Genomic DNA, 23,304 nt, shown 5'->3' with positions numbered 1-23,304 from the left:
GTAATTTATTTATTTTAGGAATGTTGGTCTTATAAAAAATTATTTTAAAAATTAAGAATGCTTTTGCCGACAAATTGATTTATAGTTATATCTTTTAAGAGTTTTTTGTCTTTTTTTTTGAAAAAAAAAATATAACAAAAAGTTTTTTTTTTCTTATGGGAAAGAAAACTACGCATCTTTCATTAAGAAAATAGAAGTATATATACAATTTCTACATCTTATGATGTTTACATCTACCATCAAAATCCCTATAAAATTTTCAAATTCTATATATAGGAGATTGTGCAGAATCATAGGCGATTTTCTTGTTGCAATAATTTGAGGATCCCATCCAATTTGTGATTTACTTGTTGCAATGATTTGAGGATCTCATCCAATTTGGGATTTGCTTGCTGCAATGATTTAAGGATCTCATTCAATTTGAGATTTGTTGTTGCAATAATTTAAAGATCTCATTCAATTTGGGATTTGTTATTCCTTGAATTGAGGATGCCTACAAATTTCATAATAGCCTCCCTCAAGCTAGTGTATTTTTGGACTCCACCGAGCTTGCCATCAATGTTGTGAGTATCTACCTTGTGCCTCCCTCAAGTCAATGAAGAGCGAATTCTGATACGAGCTAGCAATGAGTTAAACGTTTCAACACTAAGCCCATTTGTCAACAAATCTACAAGATGATTGTGTGAGGGAACAAAATTGAGAGCCAAGAGCTTTCGTTGGACGTAGTCTCTAATAAAGTGACAATCCAGCTCAATATGCTTTGTTTGTTCATGGAATACCGGATTTGATGCAATATGTATGGCTAATCTATTATCTCAAAGTAATGGAATGAGTTCTTTAATAGATAAAGACAAGTCTTTTAAGACATTGCGTAGCCATACCAATTTTGTAGTTGTTAATGCCTTTGCTTGATATTCGACTTCGACTGATGATCAAGATACCGTTTTTTGCTTCTTTGATTTCTAACTAATAGGAGTGTCTCCTAAAAAGATAAGCGTTGCTGAAACTGAATGCCTCGTAGTTAGGCAAGTAGCCCAATCTAAATCATAGTATGCCTTCAAGCTAAGTGAGTTCATACTAGAAAATAAAAGGCCCTGTTCAGGGGATTTCTTAATATACTGAGTCAATCTCTTTGCCATTGCAAGATGAGGAGCTCTCGGTGTCTGCATGAATTGGCTTAAAACTTGTACATCATATGAGATGTCTGGTATGGTCACTGTCAAATAGATGAGTCTTCCCACAAGTCATATGTAATCACATCTTCAAGTAGATCTCCTATCTCACTTAATAGATTATGTTGCTGTGAAAAAGATGTTTGTGCTACCTTTGCATCTTCTAGACCTTCTTCCCTTATAATATCTCTTGCATATTTTTGTTGATTTACGTAAATTCCATCTTGACTTCTTCTAATCTCTAACCCCAAGAAATAATGCAAGGGTCCCAGGTCCTTTATTTTGAAACAAGTGTGGAAATATTTCTTAAATTAAACACATTTATCTCCATATTTCTAAGCAAGTATAAGATCATCTAAATAGATTAATAATACCAAGAAACTATCCCCATATGAAAGTGTGAATAGTAAGTGATCCCATAGACTTTTCATAAACTCATAGTTGAGAAAAGAAGTGGAGAGTTTCCCAAACCTTTGTTGTGGTGCTTGTTTGAGTCCATACAAGGACTTATGCAACTTATAAACTAGTGAATCATTAGGGTCTTTCATACCTTGAGGAGCTTTCATAAATACTACCTCATTAAGTTCTCTGTGTAAAATTGTATTATCAACATCCATGTGGTGTAGTTCCCATCCTTTAATTGTTGAGATAGCCAACAAGCACCGAATTGTGGTGAATTTAGCCACGGGAGCAAAGGTTTCATTACAACCAACCCCCTCTACTTGGCTATATCCTTTTGCAACTAGTTGTGCTTTGTACCTCTCGATCATTCCATCTGCTCTTCGTTTAATCTTGAATACTCATTTGCTTCCAATTGCATTTTTCCCTTTTGGTAAGGGAACTAGAATCCAGGTATTATTTGAATGAAGAGCTTTCAAATCTTGATTCATTGCCTCTTCCCACACTCTTTTTTTGACAGCATCTTCATAGGTATTTGGTTCAACATCAATTTCTTCTGATACTACATTGTTAGCAGAAGATACCACAAGATTTTTAGAAAGAAATGAATTTTGATAAACCTTACCATGCAATCAGTTTATTTGAGTGGTATTCTTGGTAGGGGGTCTATGGTCTTCTTACATGCCATTACATAATCTTCAAATTTTTGTGGCATCCTCCTTTCAATTTATAGTATTGAGTTCTCAACTATCATTTCTCTTTCAACTACCTCATTTTCTATTTCAAGATCAGACTCTTCCATACATTTTTCTTCCGTTTCTTCGTTTTCCTCTAACTAAATCGAGTCTCCTACATCTGCAAATTGGTTTTGAGTACGTGTTGACTCTTTAGGTTCAATCATGGTCAACAATGGTTGCACCAATACACTTTTCAAAGGTGTACATTTTTAAATGGAAAAGAATCCTCATAAAATATAACATCTCGGGATTCAAAAAACTTTCTAGTATTGAGTTCCATTACCCTATAGCCCTTATTTCCTGAGATATATCCCAGAAATACACACTTTCTAGATCTCGCAGCACACTTATCATGTGGCTTAGGTTTAACATAAACCTAACAAAAACATCCAAATACCCTAAGATGATCATATGGGGTTTTTTCTTTAAACAAAATCTTATGTGAAGATTTTCCATTAAGTATTGGTGCGGGAAGAAGATTTATCAAATGTGTTGTTGTCATTACACATTCTCCCTAATATCTTAAGGGTAGATTAGCCTGAAATCGGAGAGCTCTTGCAACCTCCAATAGGTACCTCTACTTTCTTTCCATCACCCCATTTTATTGGGGTGTGTGCGAACAGCTGGTTTGGTGTGTGATTCCTTTGTTTAAAATGAATTTCTTGAAATTCCCATACACAATCTCTTGGGAATTATCTAACTAAAGTGACTTCACCTGTACCTCGAATTGAGTTTCAACCATTTTCAAAAATTGTTCAAATAGAAATAAGGCTTCACTTTATTTTTCATTTAGTGAACCCAAGTACCTCTCAAACAATAATGAAAAAATAGCGAGCTCCAGAATGTGTGCTAGTTTCATAAGGTCCCCAAGTATCATCATGTGTTAGCCTTAGAGGCCATGTGAGCTTAACTGCACTGTTTTGATGATAACAACCTATTAGTGGTTCTAGGTAAGCTTATCTTTACATATTAAGCCATGATTAATATAAATACAAATGCAAAGATTAAGTAAATTAGTAATAGGTTAGACATTATCAAAAAGGGGGAAAATGTTAGCCTTAGTGGCTACACCATCATTATTTAATGTGTTTTGATGATATTAACTTATATGTTGTTTCTAGTGTTTTCCTATCTTTACAGATCTTATTTAGTACAAGTACAAAGTGTTGAATACATAGAAGTACCAAATCAGAAGCAAAGATCGGACCGAGTAGACATCAAATAGGAAAGATTGGAAGGACGCTGACTCAGAAGCACTAAAGCACATCCTGAAGTTTTTATTGTGTATAAATTAATTGTAATAAGGGTTGTGTGAGTGAGTGCACATTGTAACTCTTGCGGTGTGTGTCTTGCATGATTTCTGAGTAAGAGTTGGGCCATTGCATAAGCATGCTAGGACACATGAGCATAGAGGATCTGCACAAAAGTAACAAACTCACAATTCATAGTTTTCAAAGTTAAAACAAAAGTTTGTCAAATGAATCCTAAAACTCAAATATGTTTTCAAAGGGACAAGTTTTTAACATCCTAATTTTAAGAACATTTTTATACTTAGTCCCAATTGTGTTAAAACAAGTTTTATGTCCTAAAGGTTCAAAGAAAGTCAAGTATATTTATAAAAGGACATACTAAGCATATAAGATATCAAAATAGGTTTTCAAACGTGTTTTATTAATTAAGATATCTTATATTCAAAAGGAAACTCATTTGGACAAGTTTTAATCTTCATTAGACTTAATATATTTCATATACTTTTGTCCAAAAATGTTTTGAGTCATTAAAACACTTTCTGACAAGGAAAAATAAAACAATCGTCACTACCGTAGTGAAGCCTTGAGTCCTGAATACCTTGCGGTACTTTGGACATAATTTTTTTTCTAAAAAAGTCCAAATGGGACGATCTTGGTGTCCCTGGAAAGTTAAGACAAAATTCCACAACTTTCATTTTGATGACTTTTTCTGATTCAGGGACCTCGTCAACAAACACAGGGGATTCATCGACGAGTCCAACGAGCAGAATGACGCTAGCGGGCGGAAAACAACTAGTTTGCCAAATAAAATATCTTTTCTTCCCCCCAACGGCTAGTTAACGGCTCCTAAGACTCTTGGGATATAAATACAAGCTATTAGACTTGTATTAACATGGTTTTGAAGGTATTTGATCATTGTCAGTAAAAAAACATCATTTTATACAAAACCTAGCACATTGCATATTAGTTCTTCATTACATGTGCTCATTCTCTCTTTCTCACTTATTGTGTTTGATTCAATTCTTAAGAGAATACTGTGAGGTTTGGGTTGTAAAACATATTTGCTCATTGTAAGGAGCATTCTTTGTAATCTTCCATCTTCTTATGAAAGGTTTTTTGTGAACCAAGTTGTCAGGTTCTTTGTGAGCCGAATCGGTAAAGGCTTTTTGTGAGCGGTAGGGATTTGTTCCCAAGTTTGTAAGGTTTGCTTCGCTGCGGAAGGAGCGATTATAGTGGATTGTGGAATCCTTGGCTTGGTGCTAAGGCGTGGACGTAGACTTGGTGCCGAACCACGTAAAAATACTGGTGTTGTTCTTTCTCTCCCTTACGCTCTTTATTTTATATCTTGTGCATGATTTATATTTATATTGTGATATAATTCTTTGTATCTTGCCAAGAGTTTTTATTTTGTAGAAAAATATGTATTCCGCGAAAAGAGTCTATTCACCCCCCCTCTAGACTATATACTCCCGGGCTAGGACAACTAACAACATGGATTAATTCAAATAAGTTTCTTGATTTATTTCTACTAATAGGAAATGACAATTGAGTTTATCTAGCCATGTTACATGCACCGCATGGGAAAATATTTTTATTTTTAGCTAAAACATCAAATAAAATTTTTAATCTAGAAAATGGGATATGTCCCAACCTCCTATGTAACAATTCGGGTTGATTCTTCAATCTCACGACATTTGCACAAATCTGATTTTTCTCTTCAAAATAGTAGAGCCCTCCTTCCATTCTACCTGCTCTAATCATCCTCTTGGTGGTAAAGTCCTGCAAAATACATCCATTTGGTAAAAAAAGAATGTTACAGAACACTTTAAATCTCAAGTAATTCTACTAATTGATGCTAAAATACAGGTAAACTTTATTAAGAAAAGAACATCCTTCAACACAATATTTTGATTTAGTTGGATATTTCCAACACAATCAACTTGTGAATTTCTTCCATCAAGTAGCTTAACTTGTGAAATAGATTTTCTTAGATTGTTTTTTTCATTTTAATAGCTTTGAATCTGACACGACATGATGAGATGTTCCGCTGTCCATAATCCAATTTTGAGAACAATAAATTTTACTAACAAAGTTTATGGTAGGTGTTCCTTGTTTCTCTCCACTGAGTATGGCCATCAGCTAATCAACTGAGTTTGTGATAACCCACATGGGTTAAGAATAATCTGTTGTTAGCTTGCTTGTTGTTGAGGATCTACCTCCTTCCCCTTAGTTTTTGTCACTACTACATTAATGGATTTCTTTGCTTGAAAGTTCTTTTTCTTCCCTTGACAATTTGGAGGATACCCGACAATCTCAAAAACAATTCTCTTTTTTGTGACTTGTTTTCTTACAGTGTTCACACTTTGATCTTTTGTTTGGATCTAGATTCTTTTCCCCAGCATAGACTTTGAAAGTTGTTGCCTCCATAATTGGCCTTATCATCGTCACCTCTTTTGAACTTAATAAAGAATAAGCAATTGTTCAGGAGGGTAATGGATCTTTATAGAGAATGTTCGATCTTAGCACACCATAGGAATCATTCAATCCCATTACCTCTTATTTTTCCCTAACCAAGATTCCACATGTACAACTTGCACATCCTTCTCCATGAGATTTGGAAAAACTATCAAATTGATCCCAAAGTTCCTTTATTTTTGTATAGTAAGCTAAGATCGTTAACTCACCTTGTTTAGTGTTGACAATTTCTCTTTTCAATTATTGAATACGAAACCCACTTCCTTGTGAAAACCTTTCTTCTAGATCTCTCCAGATGTCATAAGTAGTGTCATGGTATGCAACACTATTATATAACTCCTCGTTGAGTGAGTTTAACAACCATGCGACCATCATAGCATTGCAAGACAGCCAGTCATCCTCTTCCGAATCTCCTTCTTTTGGTTTTTGTAATTTTCATTCACAAATACCAATTTGGTTTTGATCGCAGAACATTGATGACATATGTCCTTCATGTTGAATAGTTGGTCCCCTTTAGTCGATGAGGCATCAACAAATCTGTTGACTTTTTGAGTCTGATCCTTGATTTTGATAATGACAAATCGTAAGTTACTTATGTGTAGTGTTTGAGTAAGTTTAATACTTTAGCGCACACATAAGGAAGAGATGGAAGCCAGGAGGAACATAATGACCATATCATCCGACGTATTCTATGATGAATCGAAGAAGCAAAAGAAGAAGAAGAAGATGAAGATATGTGTTCTTATTGTAAATGCATTTGGTTTTTATATTTTGGGTCTGCAATAATGGACTGTAATAATCATTTCATACATGATAGATGTATGCTCAAAGAGACCTTAGATTGACCATAGGATACCAAACAACCTTAGGGAAAAACTTACACTAATTAGAAAAACCTTTTCTATAAATATTAAAATCATACAAAGGTTTTTTAAATAACTTAAGCTCAAAAATAGGGTTTGCAAAGACTTCAGTTGACTGACGTTGGATTTTTGGACTTATTTTAAAAGCCCAGTCGACCGAACCCTTCAAATATTAATTAGCTCAGTCGACCGAACAAACTGTAAGCCAAAAAGTCAAAAGTTTGACTAAGCCTCAGTCGATCGATAGATTTGCGTTATAAACGTTTCGATCGACCAAACAGGTCAAAAATCAACATATTGACTTCACTCGGTTGACCATATTGAAATTGAATGCACCGTCCTCGGTCGACCAAACCATGAACCACTAACCCCCCAACTACTTGGTCGACCAAACCATGTAGTTCAAACTTAAGATGGTCGACCGAAACTATATGAATAGCCAACCACATCTTTGCCTCGGTCAACTGAACCCACGAAGGGTTTAAAATCGTCCTGATGTGGTCGACCAAATTTATGGTTCAAATTTGCCTTGGTTGACCGAACTTATAAAAGTGGTCGACCAAACCTTGTCCTTGGTCAACCGAACTTCTTGTGTTGGTGCATTTTTACCATGATAATTAGGGTTAATTTTTCACTAAACTTTTTCCAAAATACCTTATATATCCCCAACGATTATATTTTTAGCAAAATCTATATATACCTCTTCATTTGCTAAGATTAGCAAGAGATTATAATTTTAATTAGAATATTTTTCTTTGAAAATTTTATTGTGCTAAAACTTTTTATACTCCCACATTTTTACAAGCATATTGTTTAAAACTCTTTCTCATACACATTTGATCATATTTTTTAGAAAGAGCATATTTCCTCACCTTCTTCACTTGCATATTGATTGTATTTCGAAGCTAGGTTGAGTGTTATTTTTGTGAGAAAATTTCATACTAATCAGAAGCTTAAACTCTCTCCCATACTTGCATTTGTTGAATATTAATTTTTGAGAGTAGCTTAAAGTTTTTCTCATTGTGTTTTACTTACAAATATTGTATTGGAAAAAACTCTTCCTAACTTGCGAACTTGCATCCTTTTTGAAAGTTTCATAAGCTTACTTTGTGTTTTGATAAAAATATTTTTTAGCAACCTTAAACCCGAATATCCATGGTGCTTGATATTTGAAAAATATTATTGTCAAAATATTTGCTTAGGGTTGCAGAGATTCTTTGAATATTCATATTGCAAATATATTGTCTTAAAATCAAAGGACTCACTCTCACATATACATATTGACACACATATTGTTGAGAGTTAACACATTGGTTAACAAAATCTCACTTGAGCTTAATATCTTATCATTTGTGAGTGCATTAATAGATTGTGCGTAATGGTACATATCTGCTCAGTGTAAGAAGCATTTTTTTGTACACAAAAATTATTTGAATATCTTTTATATTCCTAACGGGTGGTCGGAAGAGAGAGACTAGCCCTGTGAATAGTCCCGAATTGCTCTAACTCAAGTAGAAGAGTACCGGACTGGTTCAAACCCGGTTAAAAGAATTAAGTGCACCATCTTGTTAAGGTCTTGTAAAGGTTGGGGTCAGTCCTATTAATCTGACTTAGGGGTATTCCCTTACTCAGCAAGGAGAGGGAGATTGTAAATAGTGTCACTCTACCTGCAAGTGAGCAAATTTAGTGAATCCTCTTACTTGTGAGCTTGAGGCAGGGATGTAGGCATTATTGGCCAAACCCCAATAACATTTCTTGTGTCTAATTTTAATTTCCGTAATTTAAATTTCTGCACTTGAATGTTTATGTTTTATTGTTGTGTATAATTGTGAATTACTGAGCCTACTATATATGCCTTGAATATTTACTCAGTTAATTGCTTGGAGAATTGAGACTGTTTTAGAAAGACCCTAAGTTGTGTACTACTGACTACCATTTGAACCAAACCTAGGCAAGATAATTTTTAAATACCTAGTTCACCCCCCCTCTTGGGAATATACCAATTCCAACAAAGTCACCTAGTCTTTCTGAATTGCTCAAATGATAATGAGATGATTCTTTACTCATGATTTTGGTAGGCTCTAATACCATGAAAAAAATATAACTAAAAGTATTTTTTATTTATTTATGGGAAAGAAAACTACACATTTTTATTAAGAAAATGGAGGTATATATATAATTTCTACATCCTATGTGTTTACATCTACAATCAAAATCCTTAGAAAATTTTCAAATTCTATTTACACGAGATTGTGAAGAATCATAGACGATTTTCTTATTACAATAATTTGAGGATCCCTCCCAATTTGGGATTTTCCTATTGCAATGATTTGATGATCTCATCAAATTTGGGATTTGTTGTTGCAATAATTTGAGAACCCCATTCAATTTGGGATTTTCTATTGCAATAATTTGAGAATCTCATTCAATTTGGGATTTATTATTTCTGAAATTGATAATCCCACAAATTTCATAATACTTTAAAAAATAAGGGTACATAGAATGTGATTTAGACAATTTATACTTTTATACATAGTATATGTTTATCGGATCATAATCTTTGAAATTTTGACATATAATTGAAATAAATGAGTTTTTAACCAAATTGGAGTAAGTGGGGTGGATGGAAAACAAATTACAATAGTGGGGTTTTTTGCATTTTTTGAAATAGGGGGATGGACCGAAGAGGAGCTCCGATATTTTATATAACCATAATATAATATTTTATATATAGTATACAAGACATAAATTAAAATATGAATGTTATGATGTCATTAAGTATATAAATATAATAATATATTTTAACATCATATTATTTAGTATAATATATATAATATACAAGGCAATATAGAAATAACAATATTATTGTTATATTGTATTAGATTATATTTTAATGAAAAATATTGTAACAATTATCATTAATATATATTAGTACATAATAATATATAACATATAAAGAAAATAATAGAATAGTTGTAGATGATAAAATACTATCATATAATTGTGATATGTTCATTGATTTATTATATTGTTATATAATACAATATAATATACAAAATAATATAAGAATATTGTATAAAAAATTATAATGTTATGTTTCTTCTTTATTATATTACTATTTAATATAATTAATTCTAATAATTTAAATTTAATTATATGAAAAAATTACTGCTTTATTTGCAATATCACTTAATGATGATATGCACTACTCATAATATATGAGTCAAATTAATTAGGATTATATAAAAATTTTGACTAATGCTATGGGTTGTAACTATTATGGGTCCACGACAAAAGAGGAGAAAAGAGATATTAGAGTTGTAAAGAATCAAACGGTCCACATTTAAGCTTTACTTAGGAATACAAGAGTTCAATACAATAAATCTCCATATAATTTATTATACAATACCATTATATTGTTTTGTATATTAGACATAATCACACTAATATTCATATTTTATTTTATTTAAAAATTATAAAAAATAATGTAATAAATCAATAATCATATGCAACAATATTTTATAAAATAAAATAAAATAATAATTAAATTTAAATTATAATTAATTTTATTAGTAATTAATATCTTATAACTATTTATAATTATATTAAATAATAATATAATAAAGCAATATCATGACATTATAATTTGTTATATGTTCTGACTTAATTATATTAATAATTAATATTTTATTTTATTTTAAATTTATATATAACAAAATAATAAATCAATTACCATTGTGATGACCCCAAAAAATATATTATGAGTAGGAGCATGATAATTATATATATAAATATATAATATATGTGATGACCCAAAAATATATATATATATGATTAAAGTACAATAATAATAAAATAATAAAAATAGTCATTAAGTTAATATCAATACGGAAGTGTTTTTCTGTAGGATCCTTGATTCCATGTTTGATGCCTAAGAAAGACCTTATCTTAGCGAGTGCTCAGAGACCATTGCGGCTCAGTCGCTCCCTGGAGGTCGGCCTGGTCAAAATGGAATTTCATAGGATAAACAGGATAGACACTGTTTGTACACGTAAATAAGTATATATACATAAAATAGTGTTTTGACAGACATAATTTGTAGAAATACATAATAAGATGATAATAATATAGGTATCATATGTGGACCCCACAAGACTATGTGGGGTCCACATGAGTCCCGGAGCCACAAGACACTGTTTATATACGTAAATAAGTACATAAAATAATGTTTTAACTGATATAATTTGAAGAAATATATGATAAAATAATAATAATATAGGTATCCTATGCAGGGCCCACAAGACTGTGTGGGGCCCACATGAGTCCCGAAGCCGTATGGAGGTTTACACGAGTCTCAAAGTTATGTAGGATGTATAAAATCGTATAAGAGTTATTCGAGTTACGTAGGATTCATTCGGGTCTCGAAGTTGTGTGGGGCCCACATGAGTTTTCAAAATTTAAATTTAATTCTTGTTCAAAAATAAATAATAAAATAAATAAATACTTAAAATAGTTTATAAGTAATAACAATGATAATAATAATGACAATAATGATTAAGAAAAATAATAAAATAATAAAATAATTAATTAACTAATTGATTAATTAATTAGGTAAGTAGTTAATTAAAAATTTATTTAATGGGAATGGTGGCAAGCACTCCCACATGGCCTTCATCCCCATCCCATACTCAACCCATACCTTGCCCATCCCTTGCCCATTCTTTAATTTTAAAAAATTATAATTTCACCCATCTCCCCACACTTTTATAAATTTTATTTCTTCCCCAAAATTTTCCTATAAATAGGGAGCTCTCAACCTTCATTTTTCACAACAATTTTCTAAGGAAGAGAAGGATTAGTGAGTGAAAGAATTTGTGGTGGAGTGAGAATTTTGAGTAAGTTCTCACTCACCCACTCTTTCCGATCTCATATCTTAAAGATAGTTATTGTGTTCGTAGCACACGGTAAAAGAAGAAGGTAAGTAAATTTTGATTATGTTAGTTTCTTTTTATTTTAAATTCATACCCGAGTTTATTTTGTACGTAAATTTTAATTATGTTACTTAGTTCCACAAAATTTCCATGAGTTTATTTTTACGCATATTTAATTATACCAGTTCTATCTTTAATATACTTGCATCTATTTTTGGGTTAAGAAATGTTCCAATCCCCTCGGGTAAATTTTCAGCATTTCTTTCTATTCAAAAATAAAATTATATATATTTATAACATAAAAATTGTGTGGCATGAGTTTATTTTTACGTTACATTTTTTATGTAAATATGAGTAAAGATGAGATTTTCACGATATTATTTTAAATTGCATAAATTATAATAAGATGATTTTCAAACCCCTTATGGCAACGAAAGTTCAAAGTTACAGATGCTCGGTACCGCAGCTTAAAGTTTATACGGATCAGAGTGCACCCATACTGTTTACAGAGTGGTTATTTATGTTAGTGGATTTCTCCTGAGTGCACACCTGGTTCCGGACCAGAACTTAATAAGGAAAATCTCACTTAAAGTTTACGTACGTTGATTTAGTTTGGTCGGCCAGCCAGCTAAATCCAGTCTTCGGACCGCACAACCCAGTCATGGGGGTAAACATGACTTACGGCAAACAGGCTTAAGGGTGGTTTTTACAATATATGTTTATACATATTTAATTACGTGTACAAAGTTACTGATGATTTGAAGGGAAAGTGTAAGTTTACGTGAAAAAGATCATTTTGGTGCTTAAATGACGATCTAAGGAAAACGTATAAGGAAAAGTATATGTATGTTTATCATTAAATATTTTTACAATTTTAAAGTTAAAAGTTTAATTTAACAGTTATAGTATATGATTGTAAAAATTTACTGTTAAAATTGATGACAAAAGTTTTATGCAGAAATTTTTAAATTTATGTTTATTCTAAAAGCAGTCTTGAAGTTATAGTATTAAATATTATTTTACGAAATTCTTTAAAAGCTCATTTTGGCCACACACTAATAATAATCTTATTTACTTACTAAGCGTCGTCTCACCCCAATCATATTTTATTTCAGATAACTCTGAAGGACATGTCGGAAATCAGGCTTAGCAAGCATGCGGGTGGGGATTAGAAAAATAAAGATTTACTTAGAAACATTAGTATGATTTCAGATATTTACGTTTGTGTAATTTTCTTCTTTTGAAATAAGTGATTGTAACATGAATAATTAGCGCTCTGGTTTAATAAGAATCGAGTTTATTTGCTTCCGCTGTAAATCAGTAGTAAAGAGTTAATATCCCAGGCCCCTCGGGGTCGGGGTGTTACAATATATGTAGACGTTAATCGGTTATTCACTTCCACGCGCTATCCTAATATAATAATAAAATAATAAATATGGTTATTGAGTTAATTTCAATACGGAGGTATTTCTATACTAGGATCGTTGATTCCATATTTAATGCTTAAGAAATACCTTATCTAAACGAGTATTCAGAGACCATTGTAGTTCATTCGCTCCCTGGAGGTCAGTTGAGTCAAAGTGAAATTTCGTAGGATAAAGATAATAGACACAGTTGGCACGTATATATTAGTACATATATATATATATAATAATATTTTTGACTGACGTGCATTGTATAAATATATGATAATATATATACATAGGAAAACACTAATAATTTTTTAAAAAAATTAAAATTAAAAATATATTTATAAATAATAATAAGATAAAATAAAGGGGTATCGGAAGAAGCTACCAACCACCCCCCAATTTGTAATCCCCCTCATTATTCAAAAATAATAATTAATTAGTTTCCCATCCCCTCTCACATACAACATGCACTCCCAATCCCCACCCCTCCCCGTCAACATGCATTTCATCCCTTTAAAAAAAAAAAAAAATTCTAATTTCACTCTCTACTGCACTTTTACAAATTTAATTTTCTCCCACCCCTCTCCATACTCTTATCTATAAATAGGAAGCTCCAACCTTCAATTTTTCACAAAATTTTGAAGGAAAGAAGGAAAAGTGAGTGAAAGAATTAATGGTAGAAAATTTTTACACTTAAAATTCTCACTCTCCTACTTTTTCTAACCTCACTTTTATAGAGATAAAAATTTATTGTCACCGCTTCATAGGAATAAATAAGGGTAAATAAGTCTGATTAGGTTAGTTTTTTTTATAAATATTTTTGAGTTTATTTTTAATGTTTTAATTTCTGTTGGAATACTTTATTGCATTATGATAATCTGTTAAAAATAAATATTTTTAGCACAAAAATCGTATTACATGAACTTATTAAATTATGTTGCATGTTTTATAAAACAATTAAAATATGATAAAATTTTATGATGTTCAATTTATTGTATAAATTATATATAAAATTTTTATGAAGTTGTTTATTTTATTTTATTGCATAAATTATATATAAAATTTTTACAATGTTGTTTCTTTTATTGAATAAATTATATATAAAATTTTTACAATATTGTTCATTTTATTGCATAAATTATATATAAATTTTTATGATGTTTATTTTATTGCATAAATTATATATAAAATTTTTATGATATTGTTCAAATTATATAGTATTATGTTTTAAAAGTCCTTATGACTAAGAACTTACAAAGTTATAACTGCTCAGTATCGTAACTTAAAATTTACAGTGATTAGAGTGCACTCACACTGTTTTTTAACATAGTGATTTTACGGAATAGTGAATTTTTCCTGAGTGCACAATTGGTTCTAGACCAGAACTTAATAGGAAAAATCTCGCTTAAATTAAAGTTAAAATTTGATTTAGTTTGGTCGGTCAACCAACTAAGTTCAGTTTTCGGACCGTACAACTCTATCATGGGGGTAAACATGACTTACAGTTAACAAACTTAAGTGAGGTTTTTAAAGCATAAGTAAATATATATATATATATATATATATATATATATATAATGTTATTAATATATGCATTCTACTAAGAACTTACAATAATATTAATAGTATAGATATACATTGCACTTAAAATAAAAGTGGTTATCCAAACACCACTTATTCATCAACACTTAATCATAACTTATTTTTAAATGCAACCAAACACCACTTATGACTTTTAACACTTTTTAAATTCAGTTTTAATTATCAGCACTTATTAAATTATATACCTTTTATTAAAAAATAAAAAACACTTCTGCATATGTAGTTTTAAATGATCTTAACAATGTAATGCTTGGTTTAAAATAAAATATGCAAATTCATTCCCAATAATATTCCTCAAACAAGAAAATCAAGATGCAAGAAAACTAATTAAAACAAAATCAAACACAATTTAACCAAATTCTACTTTTAGATAGTTGGAAAACAATGTGGTTAATTTATATATAAAATAACAGAAAAAGTAAAAATAAAAAACACAGAAGTTTTGGAACTTCTTCAATAGGTACACCAAGCATGAAGCAGCTACAAGTGGCCACATTAACTTCATAGTTATTATTATTATTATTATTATTATTATTATTATTTTATATTCATCACATGATTTATTTGATTGGTAAGAATAGAATAAAATGAAATACAATTACCCTATATTGAAAAGGTTTTGAATTTGAATTTATATTGAATTTGAATAACATCTAATATAAAATTATATTAACATTTATTCAAATTCACTCAAGTATAAATCTAATGTCTGAAATACATGCAAGGAATATATAAAAATTACCAAAATAATCGAAAACCGAATTGATATCACAAGCAGTTCAATTTTTCGATATTCGATTTCAATTTCGAGTTCCAAAATATAACCGAACCCAAAAACCAAAAAAACCAATTTAAATTTAAATTATATATAAATTAATATAAATACTTAATTAATATGTTAATACACAATTAATCCATTTAATATTTAGAAATCAAAATATCCAATAAATTCTCAACAACCCTTGTCAAAAGCAATTGTTAAATATTTAAAAAATCAATTAAAAATCAAAAAAACCAAAACTGAACCACCAAATGTTCAATTCTCTAGGGAATAATAAATTAAGTTCGATTTCGATTTCAATTTGGAAAGACTAAAAACCACAAGGTTCAATTCAATTTTCAATTTTACCCATAACTGAACCGTAATAAACCGATTACACCCCTAATATATGCTCTCAAACGCAACACTAGACTTTATAATTTTATATATTCATTTCTTTTGACTTACAACCCATTTCTTGCAAAAGCACCAAACATCAAGTTGGCGTAAAATTTAGAGGAGGAACTGACAAATTTTACAAAATTAACTTAAATTAACTTAAATTATAAGAACCAATGAGAACTTCTGTACAAATAGAATAGCCTAAACAATTTAGATAAACATTTATCCAACTCATTTCCAATGAACATATAACACAATTTAAGATGCACACTACATTACATAGGTCTCTACTAGTTGACAATAATTTTACTGCCTCCAAGTGCAATTCACTCAATAGTTTGAAGGACCATGTGTTGCCTATGATACTATAAAACAAGGAAGCACATGCATAAACTAGCCAAGCTTGGACTAACCATTTTGTTGAACAAGCTATAAAGTCAGGTTTACCACACTCAGTAATACCAAAACCTCATGAGCTTAACATCATGCACAAATTATAGCTGCAAAAACCTACAGCAGCACCATAAAACAGCATGGTATTGAATCTAACATTTGTTCAGAGACAAAACTTATGTGCTTCCATCATCATAGATAGGGCATGAATACTGCTTGTACAGGCAAAACACATGAATTAGTACTCCACTAATCACATAGTAATGAGATTTAGTAGTCAAAATACATCATAATGCTAGTAAGGAAATTCAGTTTTCTTTAAGGAAAATAGGCAACCAAACACTCTACTTGCAATCAGCATGTCCTGCAGCTTCTAATTCTCTTCAGCGAGCCTCGTACTGAACAACTGCAACAAATAATAGGTGAAAACATGAATCAAATTGTGTGATATGTTTGAAAAGCATGCAACTATAACAACTAGAATCATGCATTGAGGAGAAACAAACCAAAACAAACACATTCGAAAGGGTTTTTGAGTAAGGGAGAAACGTTAATTCGAAGACAAGGCATAGAACGAAGCTAGATTATTTACAGTAAATGGTCATCCACTGCTGTTGTGAAAGAAAGGGGACAACAAACACTAATCACAAGCATCTAGCAAACAAATGCCTCCAATACAAGATGAGAGTTTTAAGAACTCAATAGTGCCCAGACCCTGGGAAATATGCTCTCTCGCTTTCTCTCTCATGCCCACATACAAATACCTGATATACAGACATAAATAGTATATATTGTTGCTGTTTTAGCTGTATAATCAGTATAATACTTTTGGTACAATGAAATGAAATAAATTCTAAATAGTTTTTGCTCCCAGTGGGAGACCTAAAAGCCCCTGCTGAACCTTGTTTGCTCCCCACAACAAAAGCCCAGAGTCTTTGATGCACTGTTATGATGATAATTTCCTTCCCCTTCAACATCCTTCTCTGTCAACATGACTCAGCTCCACAAACAGATACCAGTTCTTTCCCAACTGCTTTGCAGCCATCACCAGGATGAAAAGACCTAACCAACACCCTAAACTCTTCCTAAAATGATACCATCCATCACCTTTAAACCCTTCAGGAATATAAACTGAAAACCCTACCCAAATGTCCAAGGAATGATAAAAACCCATCAGAGAACCAGTTAGAAGCACATAAAGACAACCTCACCCCCCTATTACGCACCTACTTGTGTTCAAGGATGAACAGAGCCAGGACCTTTCCCACTTTATCCAATTTCAGTTTGAAGGTCCTCCTTTCAATCTGGATTAAGTGATGCCCTTAACTCATGACTTACATCAAAAGATATGGCGAAAGAATGGGAGAGATATGAGGGCAAACAAGGAAACAAATATGACACTTGGCATTGGTCAATTGTATTTAAAATTTAAAAAGTAGGAAATTTGGGAGCCATGGAGCACACATTACCCAGCTAGTCTAGTCATTCAATAAAAATGTGGCATAGCCGCATAAATGAGTACACAATCAACAGTCAAATCATATGCTATATAAAAAGAGACAATGGTACTTGGGACGTAGTTATGCATGTCGGATTGAGTCTACTCATCAGATCCCAAAAATTGTGAAGAACTTGAGGCGGTGCACCCACATCCTTTGCAGGCATACACCAAATACTATCACATTTAGGCATTAGGAGGAGGAATTAAGACTTTAATTTAAAGTGGTTTTAGTTAGAGAGATGAGAGCAGCAAGATGTTCTTCCTTTTCCCTCTTTTTGTTGAGGGTTTTCGGGAGAGGCAAGGAAATTGAGATTTTCGATAATAATGTATGCACATTACATTACATGACAATATGACAAGCCAACAATGACAAGAGGCAAATACTTCTTGCACACTCGAACTCCATTTAATTTGTTCTTTTACTTAATTTTCTAGATTGATCCCCTCTACTGTTGATCAAAATTTTATTAAGTTAATACAATTTGTTTGTGCATAGAAGAAGAAGGTGGTATAGGCCTCACAGGGTTAGGATTGCATCACGCAATCCTCCAAGGGCACCAACTGCAGGAAATTTTCTCTAAGAATTGGTAATCTACTACATTTGAGCACACAGGCTTTTACAGACCAATGTTTCCTAGAAGGCTAGAAGCCTAGAACACAAAATGTCCAATTCATGGATCAGGAACAGGATTGCAGAAGTTACACTTAACAATAGTTAACAACTTAACATAGATTTACAAGTGAAGATTATGTAATGTCTCTTCTATATATAAGAGAGGACATTGAAGATCTTTAAATTTAAAACAATTATTATTTGTTAAAATAGATTATTAGTGACTCAAAAGAATCATAATGCAAAATACTTTCTAAAAGAATCTGAGACTTCTCAAACAACCCATAACACAGGAAAGTTCATATGTTAAGAGTTCAAACAAGCCAAATATGACCAAACCCATGAGCAAAGTCCCCACCCCACTACCCCAAAAAAAATAAAAACACGGTAGAAATTGGAGATCATGTCGAGCAACTACAAAATTCCCAAAAATACTATTAACAACATTCAAAGTAAAATAAAAAAATTCCAACAACGACGTCACATGAAGATAGCCTAGTATCAGACATTGTGTCTATAATAGAAGAGATGCAATCTTAAAAAGAAAAAAAGAAAAAAAAAACACTAGATGGCATATAGTGTAGAAGACTACCTCACTACAAGATGGAAAAAGTGAATTTCATTAAGCTATGAGCAATATACATTAGTCTAGTGATAGGGCCAACAAGGCACTCTTCTACCTAAAACTTCAGGTCTGACTGTAACTCTCACACCAACATTGTAAGGCAAACACCACAGATAGCACAACAAGGTCAAAAATAAAGGTAATAAAAGAGAAAAAGCTTCTACCATGTGATCATCAATAGATTGATCAATATATTATAGAATATAACAAAAAATATGTGATTGTGAGAGTTTAGTTAACTCCCATAATGTCAACTCATTTTCCGTAAAACAAAAAAACTCAAAAAATGTCTCTAAAAATAGATGCTGTGACAGATTTATTTCTTTAAAAAGTAAAAGAAATATATTAAGCATAACAGAGAAAATACATAGGGAGCTGTTACAAAGTGCAAGCACAACCAAGAAGCATTTTAGCCCAAGCTAACCTATATAAACCTGAATTAAGAAGCTTCAACTGGACTTCGGGCAAATCATGAAAGGCTGGCTAAAAGAGTTCTGTAATTGAAATAGTTTTTCAGTGCTTATAGTTGCACATGGTCAGGCCTCTCATTTAGTTACCTAAGTTGCAGCCTTGTCAGACGAAAAAGAATCAGCATCTAGTTTCACTCAACCCCCATAGTATTAATTCTAATTAATGGAACAAAAACCTACCTTAACACAGTCCCCCCCCCCCCTTCTTTTTCCACTTAAATGCATGTACAAAAGAAGGAATAGTTTTGCATCCATTTAGTACATCTATAAAAGGAATAACAATTTGGGGTCCCTCCTTCCCTACCCTTACAACAAAAGCGCAACAACAAAAAATAAGAGGCTGAAGCAGTTTATATCTGGACCTTCAAGGTATTGACCATCTTTGCATCTTCATCAATACCCTAATATGGCAGCTCATCAATAAATCAATTAAAGATTCACATTTGCATCACTGTAAAATATTCATCCATCTCAATTGTATAATGAAATATGTTTCCACATTTTTTTGCCCTCCAATATCAAATAAAGTTGATTATTCAACTTCTACATTCGATAAAACCAAAGCCTTTCTATTGGTAAATTCAAACAAATGAAAAAAGCCAATTCAGTTGAATTATGGTAGCAAACAAACACACGAACCAACATATACACAGCTAATTTTTAAACGGATTTGGAGCAACTTCTCCTTTTCAAAACTAAAGTCAAATTTAGAGAGTTTGGTAAAATGCTTGTTCAGATTTTCAAAAAACAAAATTTCAAAAGTTGGTAACTTTAAAAAGTAGGAGTTCGTGGTTTTTAAAGTAAAAGGCAAGCTATTTGTTGCCACAATAGTTCTATTCCACCTTTGTACGTAAGTTTTTCCTTCAAATATTACAAGATTGCTTCCCCATTAGAACAATGCACAAATACTCTATCCATTGTTGTCATTTCAAATATTTTTGCAGAGTTGCAACTTTTTTTAACAAAAATTAAGTAATGTGGGATGGATAGACGAGGGGAGAGGGGAAGAAGAAAAAAGAAGGAAGAAGGAAGAGAAGGGAGGAGATACAAGGGGGGAAACACGCATTCATTTCAATTCAAATTCATCAATACACTCACTCTTCCATGACTTTCACACCCTATTTATAAGAAATCCTAAAACATAAGAAATTACACATATACTCCTCAAATACAAGAAATTACAAAACACAGCCCTAAAATACAAAAATATTACAAACAAGCCCCCAAATACACATAACTCTAATACAAAGTAAATTAAACATACAATAAACTATTAAACAAATCCAACAATTCCTTGACGCAATTCTTCTGAATTACTCTCCAACAAAGGTTTTCCCATGGTTTGACTTCTTGTCTTAAATCAGATGCTCTCTTTAATTTTTCTATTTTGTGTGTGTGCTTGAATATTATATTTCTTCCATATCATAGCTTGCCTTTTTGAATCAGCTTAAAATTTAATCCCCCACCAAAAAAAAAAACTAGGATAGCCTTTTGGGATAAGAGGGTAAATCTAGGCCACAGCCCAAACTTGATATTGAAAGTGAGAGAGAAGGAAGATTGAGGGATGGAGGGAGTCTTGAGGTTGGAAAGAAAGATCATCTGGACTCTGAAGTGTGACAGCCAGTCTGGCATCAAGGAAGAGAAAAAGAAACATTTGGCTCATTGGAAATTTTCGAGAAGAAGTTCTAAGTATCCACTTGGGATATTCTGTTTGTTAATGGCCTCATTAAAGGGCACTATCCACCAATGTCTGAAGAGCATCCACTTAATGGGATTATCCTTTGTGTCACAGAAAGGCATCAATGAGTACCAAAACCAATCACAAAAAATTATTCACAAGACAGAAAATCAATGAAATCAAGAACTGCCTAATTATCCATAGCATTGTCTCCACTAACCCACAACCTAAAGCAACTTAACCACCTATTGTATGATCTTTGTAATGAATAATAAATATCAAATTAGAAAAATAGCAGCCACACATATTCAAATTAGCAAGTTAAAAAATGCTTACTTCGGCGAGTACGTTTTTTATACAAGATGCGGTAACCGCACTCTCGGCACTGAATCACGTCGCCTTGTTTCAGATAGTTTTCCGTCCCACAATCTATGCATCATACCAAATCCCTCAATTGTCAGATAAAGTTCTATCTAGCAAGCAACGTAAATAAACAAGGTTTGATCAACAAAGACACTGGCAAAAGTGATGCTTCAATATCAATTTTCCATCACAGTTTCTCGGCAATCAAACAGAAGAAACATAAGAAAGGTTATACCTCCGCAGATGTAGCCGACTGGTGCAGGCGGTGGAACAGGATCCATCTTATTAGGGTTGTTTTTGCGTTTGTAAACAGAGTGGGAGAAAACCGACAGAGAGGGAGATGACTACACGGTCAACAGAATAGAAGCTGCACCCTGAAGGGAGACGAAGGGTTTTGTGCTCATTTTATGTAAAATAAAATTTTAACAATATAAAATAATTGCTATATGCGATTATCACACTAAATTACTAATGCATCTAAAAAAAAAAATAGAAACAAAAGAGCTCCCACTGTTGGTTTCAAGCAAGTTGCCCAAAACCCACCCTCCCTTCTCCCAACGTAAATCATTTAAAATTAGAAGATAAGAAGTAATTTTGTAAGTTTTTCCTTTTTATAGTCTTATTTTACATAGCTGCAATTACAGAGAAAAAAAAATACAAGCATTCCCCGATTGACATCGACCAAGTAGAGCGACCGAGCAACAAAAAATAAAAACATGAGGAAGAGGATGAAAATATTTACCGCTGATCAGTGGAGGAGGGACGAAACGCCGGAGATGGTTGCAGATGATTAATGAGCTACTATGAGTTGGGAAAGATTAGGGTTTGAGAGGAGGAGACGTTCGTGAGGTGTGTGAAATCTGAGATTTGAGATCTGGGACTGGGCTGGCGTGGGGGCTGGGAGTGGGACTGACGGACCATGGGCCGTGTGGGCACTGCCGCATGAGAGTTTTTTCACAGTTTAACTTTTTTTGAAAAAAATAGATTAAATAATACCTTATTCTAGAAAGTATTTTCCAAGATAACTCCGACTTAATTTCGCTACTTGAAATATCGAGATTTAAACAAATCTTACTACTCCAAATAACGAGATTTACTTTAGATGAAGGATGCTGCTACGGCTCAATCATCCGGTGCTGGACGCGTGGCAAATCTAGCTGGTTCATCCAGCGAGATTTGCTTCGGATACTAACTACCCATCCAGCCGGCGTTGGACACATGGCAAATCTCGCTGGTTTAGCGAAATTTGTTTCATCCCTTACAGAGCCTTTCCTCCTTCCATTTTGTTCGCAAACAGAGAGTAGGTCATCCTACGCAGGCTTTGCAGAGAGACGGGGAGGAGCAGAGCAAGTTACCGTTGCTGAGGCAGAGGCCGGACATGTTGTAGGTTGCAGGTGACCGTTGCTCATCGAGAGGCTGCTTAACCGTTGAGGAGCAACTATATAAACTCAAGGAGATGGGGTAAGACACAAATTGACCATTTGCTTTGTTCATAAATTTTAAATTAATTTTTTTTTTTATCGAAGAGTTCGTTTGATTGATAAAAGAGTTTAGTGTGTCTTTCAATTTGCTATTTGAAGGCTTCATTCGAAAACACCCAAGTTTAAGGTTAGGGTTTTTTTTTTTTTTTGTATTTGAACTTTATTTTTTATGATACA

At 32.4% G+C, this 23,304-nt stretch overlaps 1 protein-coding gene across 1 annotated transcript; it reads right to left on the bottom strand.

Moving 5' to 3' along the window:
• Positions 1-16,500: 16,500 nt before the first annotated feature.
• Positions 16,501-22,591, bottom strand: LOC131149839 (DNA-directed RNA polymerases II, IV and V subunit 12). Its single transcript, XM_058100603.1, has 4 exons — positions 22,389-22,591; positions 21,882-22,020; positions 21,620-21,712; positions 16,501-16,802 (listed from the first exon to the last, which is right to left on the bottom strand). The coding sequence occupies exons 2-4, from the start codon at positions 21,925-21,927 to the stop codon at positions 16,780-16,782; spliced, it is 162 nt and encodes a 53-aa protein (XP_057956586.1). The 5' UTR covers positions 21,928-22,020; positions 22,389-22,591; the 3' UTR covers positions 16,501-16,779.
• Positions 22,592-23,304: the final 713 nt, after the last annotated feature.

Source organism: Malania oleifera, chromosome 2, assembly GCF_029873635.1.
Source record: "Malania oleifera isolate guangnan ecotype guangnan chromosome 2, ASM2987363v1, whole genome shotgun sequence".
In the NCBI taxonomy this organism is placed as follows: Eukaryota; Viridiplantae; Streptophyta; class Magnoliopsida; order Santalales; family Ximeniaceae; genus Malania; species Malania oleifera.
The sequence above is the reverse complement of the archived record's forward strand: the minus strand, read 5'-3'. Positions and strand labels throughout refer to the sequence as shown.

What these genes read in the sequence shown, in the direction of transcription:
- LOC131149839 (XM_058100603.1), bottom strand. Translation starts at nt 21,927, where the DNA reads ATGGATCCTGTTCCACCGCCTGCACCAGTCGGCTACATCTGCGGAG. An exon ending in AGTCGGCTACATCTGCGGAG is followed by an intron (nt 21,713 to 21,881) that starts GTATAACCTTTC and finishes TATGATGCATAG; the next exon opens with ATTGTGGGACGGAAAACTAT. An exon ending in TAAAAAACGTACTCGCCGAA is followed by an intron (nt 16,803 to 21,619) that starts GTAAGCATTTTT and finishes TATTTGTTGCAG; the next exon opens with TTGTTCAGTACGAGGCTCGC.